This window comes from Vicugna pacos, chromosome 4 (assembly GCF_048564905.1).
Source record: "Vicugna pacos chromosome 4, VicPac4, whole genome shotgun sequence".
NCBI classification, from domain to species: domain Eukaryota; kingdom Metazoa; phylum Chordata; class Mammalia; order Artiodactyla; family Camelidae; genus Vicugna; species Vicugna pacos.
This window is the reverse complement of record NC_132990.1, coordinates 18257976-18276976: the sequence shown is the minus strand read 5'-3', so window position 1 is coordinate 18276976 and position 19001 is coordinate 18257976. Positions and strand designations below refer to the sequence as shown.

General features: G+C 39.6%; 1 protein-coding gene across 12 annotated transcripts in view; it reads right to left on the bottom strand.

Moving 5' to 3' along the window:
- The window catches only part of ELAVL2 (ELAV like RNA binding protein 2), a 150858-nt gene that overhangs the window by 24586 nt on the left and 107271 nt on the right, over positions 1 to 19001 (bottom strand). For all 12 annotated transcript variants that reach the window (XM_072959291.1, XM_072959293.1, XM_031677028.2 and 9 more), the window contains one exon: positions 13412 to 13515. In XM_072959291.1, coding sequence (XP_072815392.1) covers positions 13412 to 13515 — 104 coding nt within the window. The remainder of the gene's footprint in view (positions 1 to 13411; positions 13516 to 19001) is intronic.

The following is a 19001-nucleotide window of genomic DNA, read 5'->3' as shown; positions in this document are numbered from 1 at the left end:
AACAAAAACCATACTTATCAAGATACACGTTAAAACTTTACCTCCAAAAATAAACTTAAAATACAACTGATGTACTATCTGAGCATCTAGTGTATCTAAGGAACTGTCAACATAGTAAAGAGCTAAGTTAGGAAGTTAAATCTGTAGAAGGACTACACACCACCTGATATAAATAACCTGGAGCTGTTTAAGAATAAAAACTGACTCGTACTGGTTGGTAACATGTGGAAAAAGAAAAAGGTTTGCAGCAAGCCAACTGTGGCGGGCTACACTTCCTAGGACTTTCACATACTTTATTCCAAGGTTTGAGAATGAAAGAGAATAGATAATAAGAGGGACAGACAACAGGCAAAGACACAGGCTGATGGATACTGTGCAGAATATTGCACATAAAGGAATACTAACAGTTACATTTTCATTTATTGTAGAAAAGAAAAAAACACTGGTAAATCCTATACATACCCTTCATCTGACCACATCTTCACTGAATTGTAATACCTACCAGGAAATGAGAGTTTCACTTTTAATTTCACCTAAATTGTGAATTTTCCCATCTTTGAGTACATAGAGCAGGTCTTCCCTTTCTTGTGAGCAACAGTTAGAAATTGCATCATTCAGAAATTGTACATAAAAACTTAAATATTCTATGAGGTGCTCTGAAGACGAAGGTGCCTGCCCTCAAAGAGGAGACCATCAAATAGGAGAGAAAGGTAATGTGCAGTGAAAAATAAATGCTTTTATGGTCAAATATAACTTGGAAAGCAATGACGGTGATATAGGGCAATATAGGCAGGGATGATCCAAGGCAGAAGGTTAAGAACCAGACTTTTTTTCATCTTCAGAGATGAAGAACCCAGCCGAGCCTGGGTTCATTCTATAAGACAATGACAACACTAGAACAGTCAATCTAGAGCCCTTAAATGTCAAAGTGAAGCTTTTATAAGCAGGAGAGTAACAGTCTACGAAAATGCACATGTGTACGTTATACACACATACAATATGGAGATGGTTTTCCCATAAGCTAGGTGAGGAGAATAGTCAAAAATCTGTGTCAATAAAAAAAAAGTTAATTTGAATACCATCTACAGTAAGTTTCCTTTTATTCTATAGCTAAAAGAAAAACTTTTTCACTGTAATATTAGTTCAGATATCCAAGTCTTCTCTGATCTACTTATACATACAGTAATGAAAATATAATGATCTCATCTCTGTGTGTACATTAAATATTCCACAGAGAAATGCCATCTTGGTGCTATGTGTAAATATCTTAAATGAGTCTCACAGGTCACAATGGATCTTTTTGGAACAAGGGAGACAGGCTATGAACAAATGAATTAACCTGCCCCAAATGTATTCCTATAGTTACTCTAATAAATTAGGTGTTCACTAAACAAGGATAAATATAAAAATGTGGGGCCAGTTTGGATCAAACTTTCCAAACCATTTTTGTAGCTTATTACTAAAAGAATAAGCACACTCTATACTTCTCAGATGTAAGTTTCCTCCAAAAAGTCCATGTCACATATAAAGGTCTCTGAGCCTTTGGATGAGACATTCCTTCCTATGTGGCACCTTTCTTCCCTCTCTGTCTGATAAACCCTGTTCTGTAAACCCTACCAGCTATGAAATGACTGCAGAGACCTCTTTCTGGACAGTCAGTGACACACCCATTCCCAATGCTCCTCTGCTACACAATGACAGCAAAGACAAGACCATATCTTGTTGTATTTTAGCACTGCTCCAACATTTAGCAAAGCTGACTGGTACGTACTAGGCACTCAAAATGCTTACAGAATTATTTAATTACACATATTTCCTATCCAGGACTGCGTAACTACCATTGTACAGTCTTAAAACAAGCTGCAATTAAATATTTTTAATACTATGATTGATATCTTTGCCCTGGGAGGGGAAAAATACAACGGACATTAAAAACTCTCCAAGCACATGACCTCCCCTATAAACTTGGAGATTGACCACTGGTCTTGTTAGGGCTCCACAGAATGTAAAAAGAACCTGTGGGGATGGGACTCCTGAAGATGAAATAATCACTTTTACTAAAACTTTTACATGGTTTAAAAATTAAACTGTTAAATTTTTTAACAGTTAAAAAATTATTCCTCAAACTTCTGAAGGAAAATTTCTAACAACCTTCTTTTAAACAAAGGGTAAGATAGTTTACTTCGGCAATCCCACTTCAAACACCTGTTGTAAATGCTAACACTCTGCAGCCCATACCTGTACTGCACGTTTACCTCAATAGCCAAGATTTACTGTTTTCAGGCCCAACGTGACCCATCCGTCAGGATCTAGTATCTGTGTATGTGTACACATGTATACTCTTTAGGAAGTTAGGAAACCAATCCACTTTCTTTCAAGGGTAGATTGTCTTTGGTAAGCCTCGATCAGTACAAACCACACAGTAATTTAAAAAAAAAGAGGGGGTAGTAACAGGAAACATTTTGGATTGCCTATGGCATTTCTCTCTCAAACAGGTCTAGATGGAGATTTGTGTGTGAGATACATGTGTGTGTGTGTGTGTGTGTGTGTGTGTGTGTATACATACAAACATATGATAAAAGGGGAAAAGGATAATAGAAATGCTATTACAAGCCTTCCCCGGAGCCAAAGATAGTTTTACCTACATGTATTTTGTGGATCTGACATAAGTTATACAACTATGAAAAATGTGCTGCTCTGTAGGTAATTCAAAAGGAATAACCCCTGAAATATTACTGAATGTCTTATAACTTCAAAACTACCAAGATATTTTTCTTTCAACATGATCAGACATTAGAGAATAATCACGGGGAAAGCTTTTTTAAATGAGCTGATTTGCAGGCCTAATAGTCTCATTCGAAGACAATCTCTCATTCTCCAAGTATCTATTAGACACCGGGGCTGTATATTTCCCCAAACACCTTTAACAGAAAGTAATTACTGTATTCCTAAAGCCTTTTGTATGACAGTTGTGAAGATGTTGCAAGAGAAAGGCTTCTCAAGGAAAACACTGACAACCTTAACTGTACACAAAGAAGAGACTATCACTGCCATTCACTGAACTCCTCCAGAAATGCAGAGTGGCAGGAAGGAGGGGATAAGCACCTTTTCTTACCTTTGCTGCAAGACAAAGTGCTCTGCTACTTCAGATGTGCAGAAGCACCTCACTCTACCTTGAGAATCCAGTCCTGCGGTATTTAATTACACTGTCGGGAGCACAGAATGGTCTGGCACCATGCCCTTTCCTTGGGTCTCGCTGATTGATAGCATCAGTAACATTCACTGGCTGTAATTAAACCGCCAAACAGTATCCCCTTTGCCACTTGGCAGATCAATGTTCTTTAATACTCAAAGAACAAAGTACAAAGGTGAGAGGGGTGTTTTTAGCCCTCACTTTCACAGTTCATTTGACTTTGTACTCCAGAGCAGTTTGCAGATAATGCATATTTCACAATTCCCCCAAGACACTGCTTAATGAAGAACACTAAAGAAAATTCCGCAAGTTGGTGACAAGTACTTTTAAACCCATTTTTGCAAATCTGAGCAGAACAGAGACATGCTAAGCCTCTTGGCAACAGTATGCACACGCTGCTTCCACATAGCTTTGGGACAAAATTCAGCTTATAGGTCAAAAGGTTCACAAATTAAGGCGAGATACAGTAAATTTTTTTTTCTTTAAATACCTGTAACATGCTATGTAGGGGAGTCCTTGTGAAAACAGAGCAAATTCCCATCTGTTCAGATCCTGACTAGAAAGTTCAAGTGTCCAGATACTGGGTAGGGTGGGAGAGGGGTATGGTTAGAAGCTTATATACATGAGACAAACTTTAATTGTACTGTAAAAGGAACTTTCATAATCTAAGGATTCTCAACCGTTTTGGATCACATAATTCAACTCCCCATCTCGATACTATGAAATAACCCTTTTAAATGAATGGCCCCCAGAAGAACCATCCTGTAAATTCCCCACTCTCAGAATCAAATATTAAAAGATGTTTATGTGCTTGCAATGACAGTAGTATTTGATGACATTCAAATGCTCTGAAAATGAGCGTGTGTGTGTGTGTGTGTGTGTGTGTGTGAAAGAGAGAAAGAGAGACAAAGGGGGTCGGGGTTTAAGAATGGCATAAGAGTCATTAAAATTACATCTGTTAATCAGAAGCATTCCAGATAGGTTATGATGGAACACACAAATGGAAATCTACTTTACACGTAGATCTGTAAACCATCAAGGTCCACTAAACAATGGTTCTCACGTCAGACCATAACCTGTTAAGAATCTCCTCTGGTGGCTGTTAAACTACAATTTCCTGGGCCTCACTCTGCAGATAATCATATTCACAAAGTCTTGACTGGGCTCTAGAAATGCCCATTTTACAAACCAGCCCACCCTAGTGATTCTGATGTACATTAAAAAGTTTTAGCAGTCCCTTATGGAGAGGGATTTTAAGGAGGTAATCCTCAAACTCTGGGGCATGTTCAGGTTTCCCGGAAAGCTCACAAAAATCACACCTGTCAAGCCCTCCTCCTCGCCACCCACCAGGGTTGGCTTCCAGATGGTAAGACACATTCTCAGGTAGCATGAAAGTAAAGTACATGTGACTATAAATCACCAACAAATACAAAATGTAAAAGTATAACCAAGCCCATAAAACCCATTAACCAAAGGCACTTCCAAGAATGGAACTGGCTGGATCTGGCTCAGCTGGGTTAGGGAGGCCGTCAGCCTGGCCAGTCTCTGCACTGCTGTGCGTCTATCTATGGGGGTTGGAGCCACTCTCTGTGACTCTGGAATCTTTCCAGGAATATGAACAGGGTTGTTTGGGTAAAGCAAGCAGAAATGGTCAAATTTCTAGAGTCAATTAACAAAACATGTAGAAACTAAAGCTTTTTCTGAATTAGTACCAGTTTCCAGGGCCAGGCAGGTGCCCTGCTCATCCTTCCTGTGGCTCACCTAAGGGTCATTTCAAGACTCATTAGCAAAGCCAGAACCTATGCAGGAAGGATTAAATTTCTCATTCCCCTAGGAGGAGTAACCTGGTACTAATGACCCAAAAAAGAGCGTATTAGCATGATTTATTTTTTTCAAAGTCCACTTTTCTGTAACACAGGGTAACTATAGTCATTTTTAAAATATCCAACAAAATTAAACCAAAGAATTAATAAATGTGACTACTTTCTTCAGAGTAAAAGTAGATTTTTTAATTTGTCCCCAACTAGACTTCCAGAATACCACTTAAATATAAAAAAACAAAGGCTGAACAATAGAACATTCTTGATCTTCAGTCTCCAAAAACAACAGGCCAGCACAAGCAGGTTCTACCTCCAGATGTCAAGCAAAATGTCTCAGAGTAACTATGTAGTCTGGTACCATCTTTATACTTATAAATGAGAAAACTAGACCATAACAGACCCAAAACACAAATCCAGGACTTGTGACTCCAAGTCCTAATGTACATTTCAAGTTCTTCATGGGGGTGGGTGTGGGGTTAAGTAACAGAATTCTTGTATTGTTTTCAAAATATAGCTGCCTCTCTTACTTGCCCATAAATAGCATGCCAAGAAACTTCCCAAAGCAAAATCTCCACAAGGAATTCTGATGTAGTACTTGTGGCTGCTGCTAAAGGAGAATCTTGCACAGGTGGAAATAAAAGAAAAGGGATCACACATGCTTTTCTAGAGTCCACACAAATTTAGAGAGAGACAAACACACTTCTCTATCATTTTTAAACTAGCATCTAGTACTCAGGGGAACCCACCAGGAAAAATATTCTTGAAGAATGAGTGGTCTCCTATAAAACAGAGATTCAGAAAGTTACCATAATGATTCTTATACTGTCCAATTACCAAAGCCATGCTTAAACCGATGTAAACTCACCTATCTGCTAAATAGGACCTCCAGATACCAGTTTTCTTCTCAAGCTGGAGGTCTGGCCAGTCTGAAAGACAGCAGTTTTCCCACCACCAGGCATAGATCTGGTCTGGAATGTCTCATGGTGCTTAAAGCCCCAGAAGAAGGCACCCAAGCCAATACTCAGTTTGTCTATAGTGGTATCTACAACCTGGTTCCAAGCAAAACACTTGAATATCAATAATGTGACATGGAAAGAAAACCGTAGAAAGCTGCCAGCACCAGTCAACATGACCTATTTCTGGTCCTAGTAGTACTGTTAGATATATTGTTTTTGAATAAATGCCTTCACCTGAGCTTCATTTCATCAGTCAAAGGGAGTATTTGGCTGCAAGAGACTACTGTTTTTGCATGAATCCAGACAAGCGCAAGGTTAAGAGTCCTGTGAAAACACTACACAAAGCAGACAAAGAGAGGTATTAAGGGACTCTTTTTCAGAAGGTAGTGTATCTATCTTAACCTCTCAAGCTAGCCTGGTATAACAGACAAAGGTCACCAAACCAACCGAGTACTATTTCTCCCGAGGTATCAATGAAAGACAAGCCCTATCCTTCCCCAAAAGAGCAGCAGGAAAGTTAAGCAGACAAATGCTAACACAGCCTCGCAGAAACGCCTTTACTGATGCACCTTTATGAAACAGGAAAGGTAGGGGCAGGCTTGGGTAATAACATGATCTGTCAAGTCCCTCCTAAGGAAGATAGGTTAGACCAATCGCTAAGATGCTCTCCCATCAGCACCCTCCGTGGCTCACAAGCAGGGACAGACAAGAAGCGAGCAAGGACACTGCCACCAAAAAGCCTCCTCCTCACCCTTCCCTCTGTTCAGACTCAGTCTCTGCTCCAACGACTGTGGAAAAGTATCTACTGAATAGCTGTTCAGAGAATGTCAAGTTATCTCCCTCTGCAAACTTCCAACGTCTGAGTCCCAGTCTGGAAGGAGCCTGGAAGGCACAGAACACAGCAGGCCTGAAGTCAGGACAATCAAGTTCTGGACCCTGTTAGGCTGTCTACCCACACACTCTAGGACACTCCAAAAAGGAACCACCTCTGGGGCGTTTTGTGTTCAAAAAAAAAAAATCAAAGCTGACAATAAAGCATTCCACAAAACATATGATGGGCATGACACAAATACCACACTGCTCAAAAAAAAAATCTGTTATTCCTCATTGCATGTAAGGACTGTGAAACTGGACTGAATATAGATAGAAAAATTTTATTTAAATACATGGAAGAGTTTCTGATAATCAGATGTAGCAATGTGCCGTTAACATCTGGCACGTGGTTCTAGAAAGTTCCAGACCATGGGTTAAAAATGAGGTTAGCAAAACACACAGTCTGTATTTCTTAAAAGATACAGAAACCATTTATGTAAAGTTTCCATTTTTGCCTCCACTCCTATTTAGTACATTATCAACTTTCTTATCCCCATACAGAGATCTGAGCAGCGAAATAACAATTTAGGCTAACATCTCACAAGCTGCCAGTTAATTTGAGGTCTGTCCTTCAGACTGTTACTTCCAAATTTTCCACGTCTGATCACAAGATAAAAGGTAAATGATAAAGGAGGATCTATACTCCAGTGTTGAACTGACGGAAGCATCTTCATAGGAGACGCTTTATAAATTTGTGAAGCCCACACTTCTATATCCATCTACACTTTGCACTTCTATGAACAATATCAGCTACATAAGCCAAAAGAACACCAGGGTGACTTGAGATGAGAGACATGGCATTTAAATGCAAAGCAGACCTTCCTCTCCTTATAAACACTCAGGGCCAATTCTGTCACTGCTCTGCTCAAATCTCTTTGGTGGCTCTCCCTCACCTCCAATATGAAGCCGGGACTCCTCCGCAGGGTACACGTCCCTTTCAGGATCCCTATCTGCTCTCAGGCTCATTTCCATATTACTCCCCCAACCTGCTTTCTGCTCCAGCTAACTCTACATGATCTCCCTAACATCTGCTTTCAAACTCCCTGGACATACCATGAACTCTCGGCATTCCTGCAATTATAAAACCTACGCCCCAGAATGGTGCTGCAGATACTCTCAGTGGGGCACCCACCAAGGGGCAACCTGCCATCAAGCCTCACTGCATCCCTGCTTCCATGCCCTTTCCTTTTCTACAGTGGGGAGCCGACTTATGCAGCACTCAAAGGCTGTTTGCTCACGATCAGAACAAGGTTGTATGAAAGTACAGCTTACAACAAGAAATAAAAACCAGGCCCATCCCAGATAATCCTGAACCAAAAGGAAGCGTGACCAAGAAAAGTGTTTCCCAGTACAAATTTGGCTGTGGCTGCCACATGTTCAACAGTGGGAAAGGGAAATGGTTCAAAGTGTTATCTCCTCTGGACAGTATGCTGCGTTCGTTGTAAATGCATTCTAAATGAAACCCTTCCATATGATAACCATGAGCCCATTAAAAAAAAAAAAGAAAACAATTACACCTTTTCTTAGTAAGCAATTGGGCAAACTAAGGAAAGGTTAAAAAAAAAGAGTAAGGTAATAAACACTCAGGGATGAGTAAATTAATTAATTTCAAAGATTTTACAGATGTAAATAGAAACTTAAAAGGTTAAAAAACAAGTCCAAGATTACAGAGCCAGGTAAATCACCTATACAACATTAGGGACGGTAAGATTTCAGAACTGTGGTTCTATACTCCTCCTATATTAGGGATATAAATCAAGCCACACAGAAAAAAGTCTGCAAATGTGACATTTACTGAGAAAAGGAAAAGCTAGTTAGGAAAACGTATAAATTTAACAAAAATTAAAAGCAATACGGTAGCTTAGAATAAAGATTCATGAAGCTTTATTTAACTGCTCTCTAACAAAGTCAACACTTTCAGGGATAGATACTACTATTTATAATTAATATTCCAATTTTTTACAAGCTTCTCCATACGGGCTTAAATGGGAGTTTATTTTTAATATGAGACATTTCACATTAATGTATATCAATAATTTTTAAGCGAAGGTAAGATTTCCTCCTATGTCTGAATGATTAAGAAAAAAATTACTTAATCTAAACCAAATTTAGGCAGTTTTTCTATGGTGGCAGTATTTCCAGGCAGTTTTTTTCTTTTGCAGGGGAGAGAAGACACGGATTTCTAGGGATAGTATCTATCAATAGCAATGAAAAGTTCCATTCCTCGAGATAACAGCTCCTCCTACTTTCAGATAGGGCAAGCCCACTTTCTGGAATAATAAAGCTTTCTGGGTCCACTGTAGGAGGGGGAGAAGTTGAGAGATTTCCCTTTTACTGTGTATGTGATAATCGCCAACTCACAGTACTTGATGTGGGGTGGGGCAGGGGAGTCTGTAAGTACTTTTGGAAATAAATGATTTCACCCTGCTAATCATGAATTTAAGTCCGATACCATTAACCCAAGCAACAAAATACACCTTCCTTAAGGAGCGGAAAGAACTGTGCATATACTATCATTTTACTACCCTCTCTAACATCAGAAGTTACAAACATTTTGTAATATTCAGTTTATTCACCAGCTGATTACTCAGGACAACACAGGCAGGCTTTTCCCATTAGGACTGCCTCCCATGCAGTTCAAGGCTGTGTGACATCACCATCAGCAACGTGAGCTGCTGGGACGCTGACCCAACCAGGAAAAGAAGTGATCCTTGAGAGAAAAGAATAATCACCATGAAACTTTAACCTGTGAATGCTAGTACTAATAATCAATAAATCCCTTCATAACATGAAGTGAACATACTAAGTTTTTCTAATTTCTAAGACACACCTTTTAAAAAGTGAAGCCTGGATGAACTACTTTTTACTCCGAATGCTAAACTGTCATTTTTCATGCTCAAAAAAAACAAACAACACAAAACAAAAAACCATGATATATTCCAGCTCAGAGAATTATCCATCAGAAGATTACCAAAGGTAAAAGATGAAAACAAACCAAAATGCAATGATGCAAAAATACCAAGTATTCAGAAAACCCACCTGTTCAAAAAGCATACAATTTTGGTGGTTCCTAAGTGCTAAGTCTTAGACTCGCTGTCAAAATTATCTGGGAAGCATATTGAGAAAGAGACTCCTGTGCCTCACCTCTAAACCCTGATCGAGTAGGTATGAAGTGGGACCTAGAACCTGTATTTCTAACCCACTCATCTTGTGATTTTGATGCCACCAAGTTTGGGAATACCTGCTTTAAGATTTCACAGTGCCTGAGGGGCTTCGCCTCACTCACTGCAGAAATACTGAGTATTCGTTATTTATTCAATATACCATCCATCTACTGTACAAAACTCTACTGGGGTAATGCTATTAGGAAGCCTCAGGAGAAATTGCTAAATAAACCACCTTTCACAGCACTTGATTCACTGTTTCAATATGCCACTGACTAGCAATTCTAGCAAATGCCTATTAAATGCTAGGTGGCTCTGAAGACATAACAGAAACCTGAACTTGAGGAGTGCACAAACACCTGTACACTGGTTTATGACATACATGTGAATTCACCTACTGCAGCTTTCTGAAGGAAAGCAAGGTGTCACGGCAAGAGTTTTAGGGCAGGTGTCAAAAGGCAAGGATCTGAGTCACAGCTCTGTCCTCAACTGCCTGGCCTAAGCTAAACTCTATGATCACTACCCGGGTCTCAGTCTTTCACTGGGAGCAGACAGCAGTGCTTAAATCTAAATCATATATGGGTCTCTTCAACCCTGAAACTTCCATAGTTCATCATGGGTAAAGGAGAATATATTTCAAAGAAGAGGGGAACCCAGCCTGAGTTAGAACAACCCAGGAAGGCAGCAGCTGAAGAGAGAACTACAGATGGGTTCCAGAAGACATGGGATGGCCGCTATTAAACTGAGTGGGAAAGAATACGCCAGGAAGTAGGAACCACGTGAGCATACGTGCAGAGGCCGGGAATAGGATCAGCTTGCAAGTGAAGAACCAGTCTGACTGCTGTGGAGAACGGTAGTAACACTGGGTCACCCAGAAGTTGAGCCAAATGATGTCAAACTATAGGGCAATATGAGAGAATTTTGAGGGAGAAGGAATATGAGGAAAGTGGTGCTTTTGTAAGATTAGCTTGGATGGACTGGAGGAAGGAAAAAAGAGACTAATCAACAGAACAGGGAATGGAAAGGCTTAGATACAGCTTCCCAAAGGTACTTTAACGCAGTGAACACTAGGAATAACCTAGCTCAAGATGTGGCATAAGAACACAAGTCTGATTGAAAATAAGAAAACACACACACACACACACAATGAACTGACAGACAAAAACGGTGCTGCGTAGTTTTGGAAAATGGTCTGCTTTGCTTCAGAGAAACTGGGCCAAATTGAGGATACCAGCTGTTATCTTGTATTTTTACAGGAACCGAATGGGGGCAGGGAAAGAAGTAGCCTGCTGCTTACCGACTGTCCTCACCCCCATCTTAGAAAATCCAAAAAGAAGTAGCAGATGTCACAGTGTAAAAGCCACGAGGCGTTACTGTCCTTTCTTCCACGTACTCTGTCCGAGCAGCTGGGCCCTGAAGAGAAGGTGGGGTGAGGGACAGTGAGGAGCAGCTGTCACCAATGGTCTCTCTGTGGGCCATGGACATTTCCTCTATGGTGACCTGCTTTCCCTGCACTTCTTTCCTCCTTGTGGACCTTACTGCAAAAGAACTGACTCACTAGAATGAAATGAGGGTGGTTATTTCTGGAATGTAGAAAAGGGTCCGTCAATCCAACCATCTATTCCATTTTCTCCTTAACCATAATGCAGGACCTCAAAACTAAGATAAGTAGCAATCCTGAAATCAGTTTAAGTTGGGGAGGCTCATGAAAATCTGCAGGAGGAAAGAGCACCCAAAAAAAAAACAATCTGAAGGTAACTGGACATGAGATGTCTCCTTTTTAAGAACACTTGATTATTACACTTTAACAGTATTATAAAAAGGTTTATCTATGTGGCACAGAGTATGCAGAGAAGTATAGACAGTTAGAATAAATAGCTCAGGTTGAAAAACCAAGGGCAAAACAAACTTAAGTCTTTGTGATCTTAGAATGTGTTAGAAATCTTTTCTTCAAACTTTGACAGCCTAGTAACCAGTTCATTTTCTGATTAGAGGATGAATCAGACATTTCGTACGGCATTTTCTTGACCAAGAAACATGTAGAATCTTGGACATCTCACATTGAAGTACATTTGGGGGCCTCTGCATACAGTTTCCTTCAGATAAGACAGAGGTGGGAGGCATTTTTCCTCCCGGCCAATAAACATAAAGAATGAGATGTCAAAACTACCCAGGGCTAATGAATTACCTTAACTGACAAATCTGAAAGAAGTAACTTCTAAGCACAGAGATGACACTGCATTTCCAGATAACTGGAAAAATGAGCAGAAATCTTCTCGACAAGTCTCTAAGCAAGACGGATGCCACAGTTAGCCTTGACTAACTTCCTCTCACCACTTCAGGCTATAGTCTGAGCTGACTTCTTAAATCAAGGGTGGAAAATAGGTCGCAACTTGAGTCAATTGATAGAGGTTGTCTGCAACACTATTTTGAAAAATACTTGGAAGCCACATCCAAGCTCGGTGAGAAAGACTGCCATGATTCATAGGCAGTGTCTGCACCGGGCAACAGAGCGGAAATTGATGGCATGTGTACTAAGAGTTTGCCAGAGGCTATATCCCTTTTATTTTCGAAAGGTAAAGAAACCTACACTGCAGACTGGATTAATCCAATTGTCCCAGAGAATCTATATCAAAATTTTGAAAATACACGAGTGGAAAAACATCCCCCAAATTATTTACCATTTGTCTTGAAAAAGAAAAACGTAACAGGAAAAATAACCTGTGTGGCGTGTATGCTCTTACAAGTAAGTTACATCAGTAAGCTGAATCTGCTAGAATAGTCAAATTATAGTCCAAGGAGCTGTTTTTCTGTGACCTGAGAGCTAATGATGATTTTTACATTTTTAAGTAATTGAGACAAAATTTTTATTTTTGTGACACATGACGATTACACGAAATTCAAATTTCAGTGTCCATTAATAAAGTTTTATAGGATCACAGCCACATCTATTGCTTCATGTGGTGGCTGTCTGCTTTCATGCTCTAAGGGCAGAGCTGAGAAGCTGTGACAGAGACCATATGACCTGCAAAGCCTAACACATTTACTACCTGGTCCTTTACAGAAAAAGAGTGTCGATCCTTGCACAAGAAGAAATGGTGTAAGATTTCCTCAAGTTATAGGGCAAGTTAACTCTCTATAGAGGTAGGAGATTTAATTCAGCAGGCTTCATAAAGTACTTATCTAAGAACGTTGCTGCTCTGTCCCTTTTTGATACACAAGTGATCTCATGTAGCACTCATGAATCAAGTTTCTTCCACCATGCAACAAACAAAAGAATTCTGCTATGCCTCCCAGTGGAAGTGTCTACACGGGCATAAAATGAATGAAGGAAAGAACTACAAGCAGACCTTAATTTTTTTAACCTCTGTTCTGGAAGTAGATAGAAAAAAAATTTTAACATACTTTTATTGTTTTGGTTTGAAGTCTCAATCCATTCAGGGTGTTGATAGCTTTCTCTGCATCCTTAGGGTCAATGTAGTTCACAAAGCCATATCCCAAGCTCTGCCCTAATGAAAGGGAAGGGGAAAAAGGCACACATTAGTTCTACACCACTGATGACAGACATCCACTTTCATTCTGGCATATGGTCTTGTCATTAACACCAGCACACTTTCACAAGAGTAAAAAGAAGTCTACATTAATTCTCCTAGAAATATGCATGTGGCCCTTTTCATCTCCTGTCTACCACATCTGCAAGTTTAAACATCAGTTAGAACTCGGCAAAGCTGCGCCGTTTTAAAAAACACACCTCCCCAGAGTGTTCATCGTGCATGTCCTGCCTGAGTCAGTGCACCCAGCAGCAATACAACATTCAGCCTCAGAATCTGTGGGTGCAAGTCTCCGCCAAGCTGCTGTGTGGGCTTCACGGGCACGACTTTTTCAGCTTCAGCTTCCTTACCCATAAAATTGGAAGGCAAAAAGCATCAACCAAAAATCTGTCAGTGTTCTGTACATAGTACCCTGACAAATGTACAGCCTTTACCCAAGTAATTACTTCAGAGTTTAAAATGGTGAAAAATCCTGAGTGTTATGTCTGTGTGTACGTGTAAATTACATGTGTGCAGGCATACATGTATATTCATTTTAGAGGAGAGCTTCTTATAAACGGAATCCAATTTTCTAAAAGGGGTCTAATAACCTAGATAAGGAATACAGGGAAATAGAAACACTAAGATTTACACTGAGGATGCTCAAGCCCATGAGAACACATGGAAAGCAAAGAAAAAGAGCATAAACAAAAACAACAAAACTGAAAAAATGTGGAGTTGGCTCACTGATGTCCCGACTCTCAAGAAACAGGAAGTCACAAGAGATGGGAATCAATGGAATGCACACATAAGTAAAGCTAATCCTAAAGGTCTCAGTTTTCCAACTAAGGGAAAGTTTCTCAGTTTGAAAAGGCAAGATACACTACAGAGATGGTGATAAAAGTGGACATTAAAAAAGTTCAGTCCCTAACCAAAAGTCAAACCAAACCAACTGAGGGTCTCCTGGAAGATTCCCATTAAAGGTCCAAATTCTTTTTATTAAATACCACTTATGCATCAAGTTCATAGCCAAGGGAAGGATTTTTTCCTTTTAAGGGGCACCTAGGATCCAAGTGCTTATGAATACAGATATTTAGAATGGCCACCCTGGTTACCCTGATGTGGTTCCTTGTAACTATCAAAACAAACAAAAAGAAAAAAGAACAAGAGAGAAGGCTAAACACAATACCCATAACCATGAAAACTTGTTATTTTGTTATGGAAACACCACTGTCATTATTCGGGATAATCATTGCTAACTTACACCTTTTATCACATTGCATTTCTTTTCCTGTTTTGCTTTGTTGTTTTTTTTTAAGGAGGGTGAGGGGAGAGCTAAAACTAACTCAGTTCATTATTTTTTCTCACACTATTCAGAGATTTTGTTTTACTCACAGTTCTATTTTTAAAAAGTTATATGTGAAACCACTGTATTTTTAAGCATTCAGCTTTTTCCTAATTCGACATTTATCATGTGTCTTCTGCATGAATAGGGCCCTCTTATGAAACGTGCGGCAGTTCCACTGTCACTGAGCAGGATTCAAACTGGATGACCATTAAAAAAAATCTGCTCAAGGAAGCAGTTAATGATGCAAAAAAATTCAGGCTGTGGAGATAGACACAAGAGTTCTAATCCTGGCTCTGTTGTTTACCAGTTACGTGACTTGGAAGAAGCTATGTAACCTCTCTGAGATGTTAACTTCCTTATTTCTAAAATGTGGATAACTCCTACCCAATGAGGTTGCTGAGGCAGTGACGAGAACACTCACTATTGATGGAGGTAGATCATTCTAGGCAAAAAATAAAGTGAGGAAAAGTAACATACATCTACTCCATGCTAAAAAGTTTACATGTGTTCGTTTAAAATTACACCAGAAACACACGATAAATATAAGGGGAGGAGGAATGGTAAACCGGACATTGAGTGGTTCTGTCACGCTGCTATTCTATAACAAAATAAATCCAATTATCAGTTGTACTAGCTCGGGTCCACTTCTCCTATCTAGTCGCACTACCCTCACACCTGTATTTTAGCAGCTTCTAATCAAGGCCCTTTCTCAACCCTGGTACACCATGGAATCATCTACAGAGCTTAGGAAAAAACAAAAACAAGAACAAGAACAAAAACAAAAACGGATGTCTGAATTCCTTTCCCAAAGATTTTTCTTTTTTCAGTCTATTTAGAAGCACTGATAACAGGTTTTTTAAACACTGGTGACTCTAACATGGAGCCAAGGTTGAGAATCACAGTTTTAATGGTGAGAGATAAAGTGAGGCTACAAATAAGGCTTCCAGGAACCCTGAGAGCGACCAAATACATACGAAGTGACTCTGCAAGGAAGACTGCCTTTTTACAGATGTATTTTTAACGTGTAAGTGGATGTCTTTCTTCTACACAGAAACAGTCTATTGCCTCTTGAGGTCACTCTCCAGCACAGCAGAGCCCGCTGAAGTTGGGTCACCGGGTAAAGTGAAGAGCCTGTCCTACCAAGTTGAGTCCCTGCTTAGACATCTCCTGTGCTGGCCTCTGAGCTCTCATTCCTAGCACACTGTCGGTTCTCAAAAGTTTCCTAAATGAACGAATGAGAGAAGCAGCAGTGTTATCCCATTTAACCAAAGTTGTTATCAACCATGTCACCATCAGATGGTCCATTCACTGAATGGGTCTCTGACCTGACCCCCTCAGGCAAATATAGCTAGCTGTGACGATGAATCAGCCTGATGTCAACTACTGGAAATTGAGAACACTCAAACAATATTTATCCCCAAATGAACTCTCTGCCACAAAGGTACTAATTTGCTTAGTGGAATTATTAGGAAGAGCAACACCCATCAATTAGTGTTTAAGGTAAACAAACTGTCACTACTATCCCAAGCCAAGTAATATGAAAGGAGGTATTTGCTGCATTCCTAAATCCACTGTAGTAGATGCATTCATGTGTTGGCATTGTGAACTACAAGGAAGTTCAGAACTTCACAGGTTTCCATTTTAAAGAGAGTTTAATCAAGTCAGCAAAAGTATCAGAAGCCTAGAATATATAAAGGCATCACAGTTGATACCAAGATGGACAAGACTCTCCTCATTCTCACCTTTCAGCTGTGTAGTGTTTTACTATTTAATTTCAGCCTCACACTGATCATGGGACATACTCACATTCTTCTCTCTTGAAAAAGAAATGTTCCCTAAAAGCTGGGCAAAGTCAATTAGCTTCCTCAAATCAAAAAAGCAGGCAGGAAGTAGAGGTCACACGTGAATCCAGGAATCTTGAATGCTATGCTCTTCTCCATTCAATTGACAACTAGTTTATATCTAAACCCAGACCATTCTCAGGACGCCTGAGAATGTAAACCAGGTATTTTCTAACAGGGCTCTACCACAAAAAGTTGTTTTGAGACAAATGTAATTCTTGTGCAAATGTCAGTTTCACTATACATGAATTTCTATGCTATTATTCATTCCTATGACAACGTAAAGGCACCTTATTTATATACTGTCTATTTCAGGTTATGATAAGTGAGTGCAGATTTTTTTTTAAAGCAGTAGCAAATCAAACATCAAGAAAAAATATTTAGCCTTGATCTGCTTTTTCCTGCTTTTGTATTCATCAGCTAGTAACAGTCACAAACCACCAGGAAAGGCTTGGAAACCAAGAATCATTGATCCATATCCTCCAAATCTATTTTTTAAGCTATTCTGAATTTAGCATGTGCATACTGACAATCCCAAAACCAAGAATCCCATCTTTAAAAAGCTTATAAAGCTCTACATTTAAATTCCAAGTGTAACAATTATGGAAAGCATCATAATCAAAAGAAAATTCCGAAGAAAGTGACAAAGCTAAGGCTCACCCAAAAAAGCCTTCAAGACAAATAAATTCTGTCTTTTCAAGTCAAAACATTCCTCTGGTAACTCAACATCAAGAATAAGGTCAAAACCACTCGCCCCCAGCTATCCTCACAAGCTATCTGTGGGGCCATGCTCTTAGGGATTTCGGAACCATTAATCACAGCCTTGGTCCTCACAGCCATAGCAGGGATTCCAGAACTTCACTATGGAGGAAGCTATCTGAACAGTCACACGGCCTAAGACCTTCACGCAGGTACTGAAAACTCCAGGTCAACACCACACTTCAGCACGCAGTATTCTGTACAGCATGTGTCTGAATGCCTTTTGTTTTGCACCCTCCTATTTTAAATCTAACTGTGTGCTGCAGAAGAGGATAGCTTCTCCACAAGAGACAGAAAAATCACTTATAAACTGCTCCTGGCAGAAGGAGAACAGTTATAAACAAGCTGCTTAGCACCATGGTCAAGTGATCGAAAGCACAGAGCTGAAACACTCCAAGGGCCCTCTGAATGGGACTGAGGCCCATTGAGAGCCGTGTGGGGGTCAGAGCTGGGAGAAGAAAGCAGGAATAGAATCTGTTTAGTGACAAGGTGCTCATGGGAAGCACACAGTAAACTCCAATTTATCCCAAACTGTGCATTAATTCAAAGCAGCAGCCGTTCCCTTGCCACCTACATGGCTTTTAATAGCATACTATAATTAAAATTTTAATTGCATATTTTAATTAAAAATACACAATCTTCTGGACCCATTTTAATTCAAAGGTCACTTTATTTAGTCTTTTCTATTTCAAATTACTACCAATGTTCCAAATATCAAATTACCCCCTCAGGTTTAGAGGTGAAGGCAATAGATCACCGTTAATTCCTGACTATAAACCTGGTACATTAATTTAATTTTATCCAGCCAATATTAAGTGAGATTCCTCCCAACATGGAATTGTAGAAAATAAAATTCTGTATTTAACAATTAAAAAGTCAACCTACATATTTCTCACCAACATTTAGCATCATTTGTTCAACACGTCACAGGGTCTCTGAGACCCTTTCCTGTCCCACAATTTGTCCCATTCCCAATGCTCACTGTTAAACGCCCCTCCCCTGTCCTTCCACATCCCTTACATTATACCTTTATCTTAGTGCTCAGGGTATTCAGTCAATTTGGATGTCCCCTCCTTAGACTGCTGAGCGAGGACAAGCTGAGCATAGTCCCTGACACAGAAGATCCTACACAGACTATTAACATGTTCATTCAAAGAATGAATGAACAAACAAGCTAATGAAAAAAGAACGAACAAACGAACAAACAGCCGTCTGCCTTCCAGGAACTTATGGTTTAGAAGAGAGATGCCCTTATAAACATGCTCCCCATGTCCCTACATTGCACCAGATGGTTACAGAACAAAAGGAGACAAGATGCTCAAATGTTACAGTATTCTGTCTTTATAAGGGTGTGATGTGAGATACAATTTTTTATACACATTTCACATAAAATTTTTCATATGAAAATTTTCTACATATGCCATTTAAATGAAATCTCAATTTTAAAAAATAATGTCATTTAGAGTAATTTGATAGATTTACATAAATCTGTTTCACAAATCTGTAAGTATGAATTA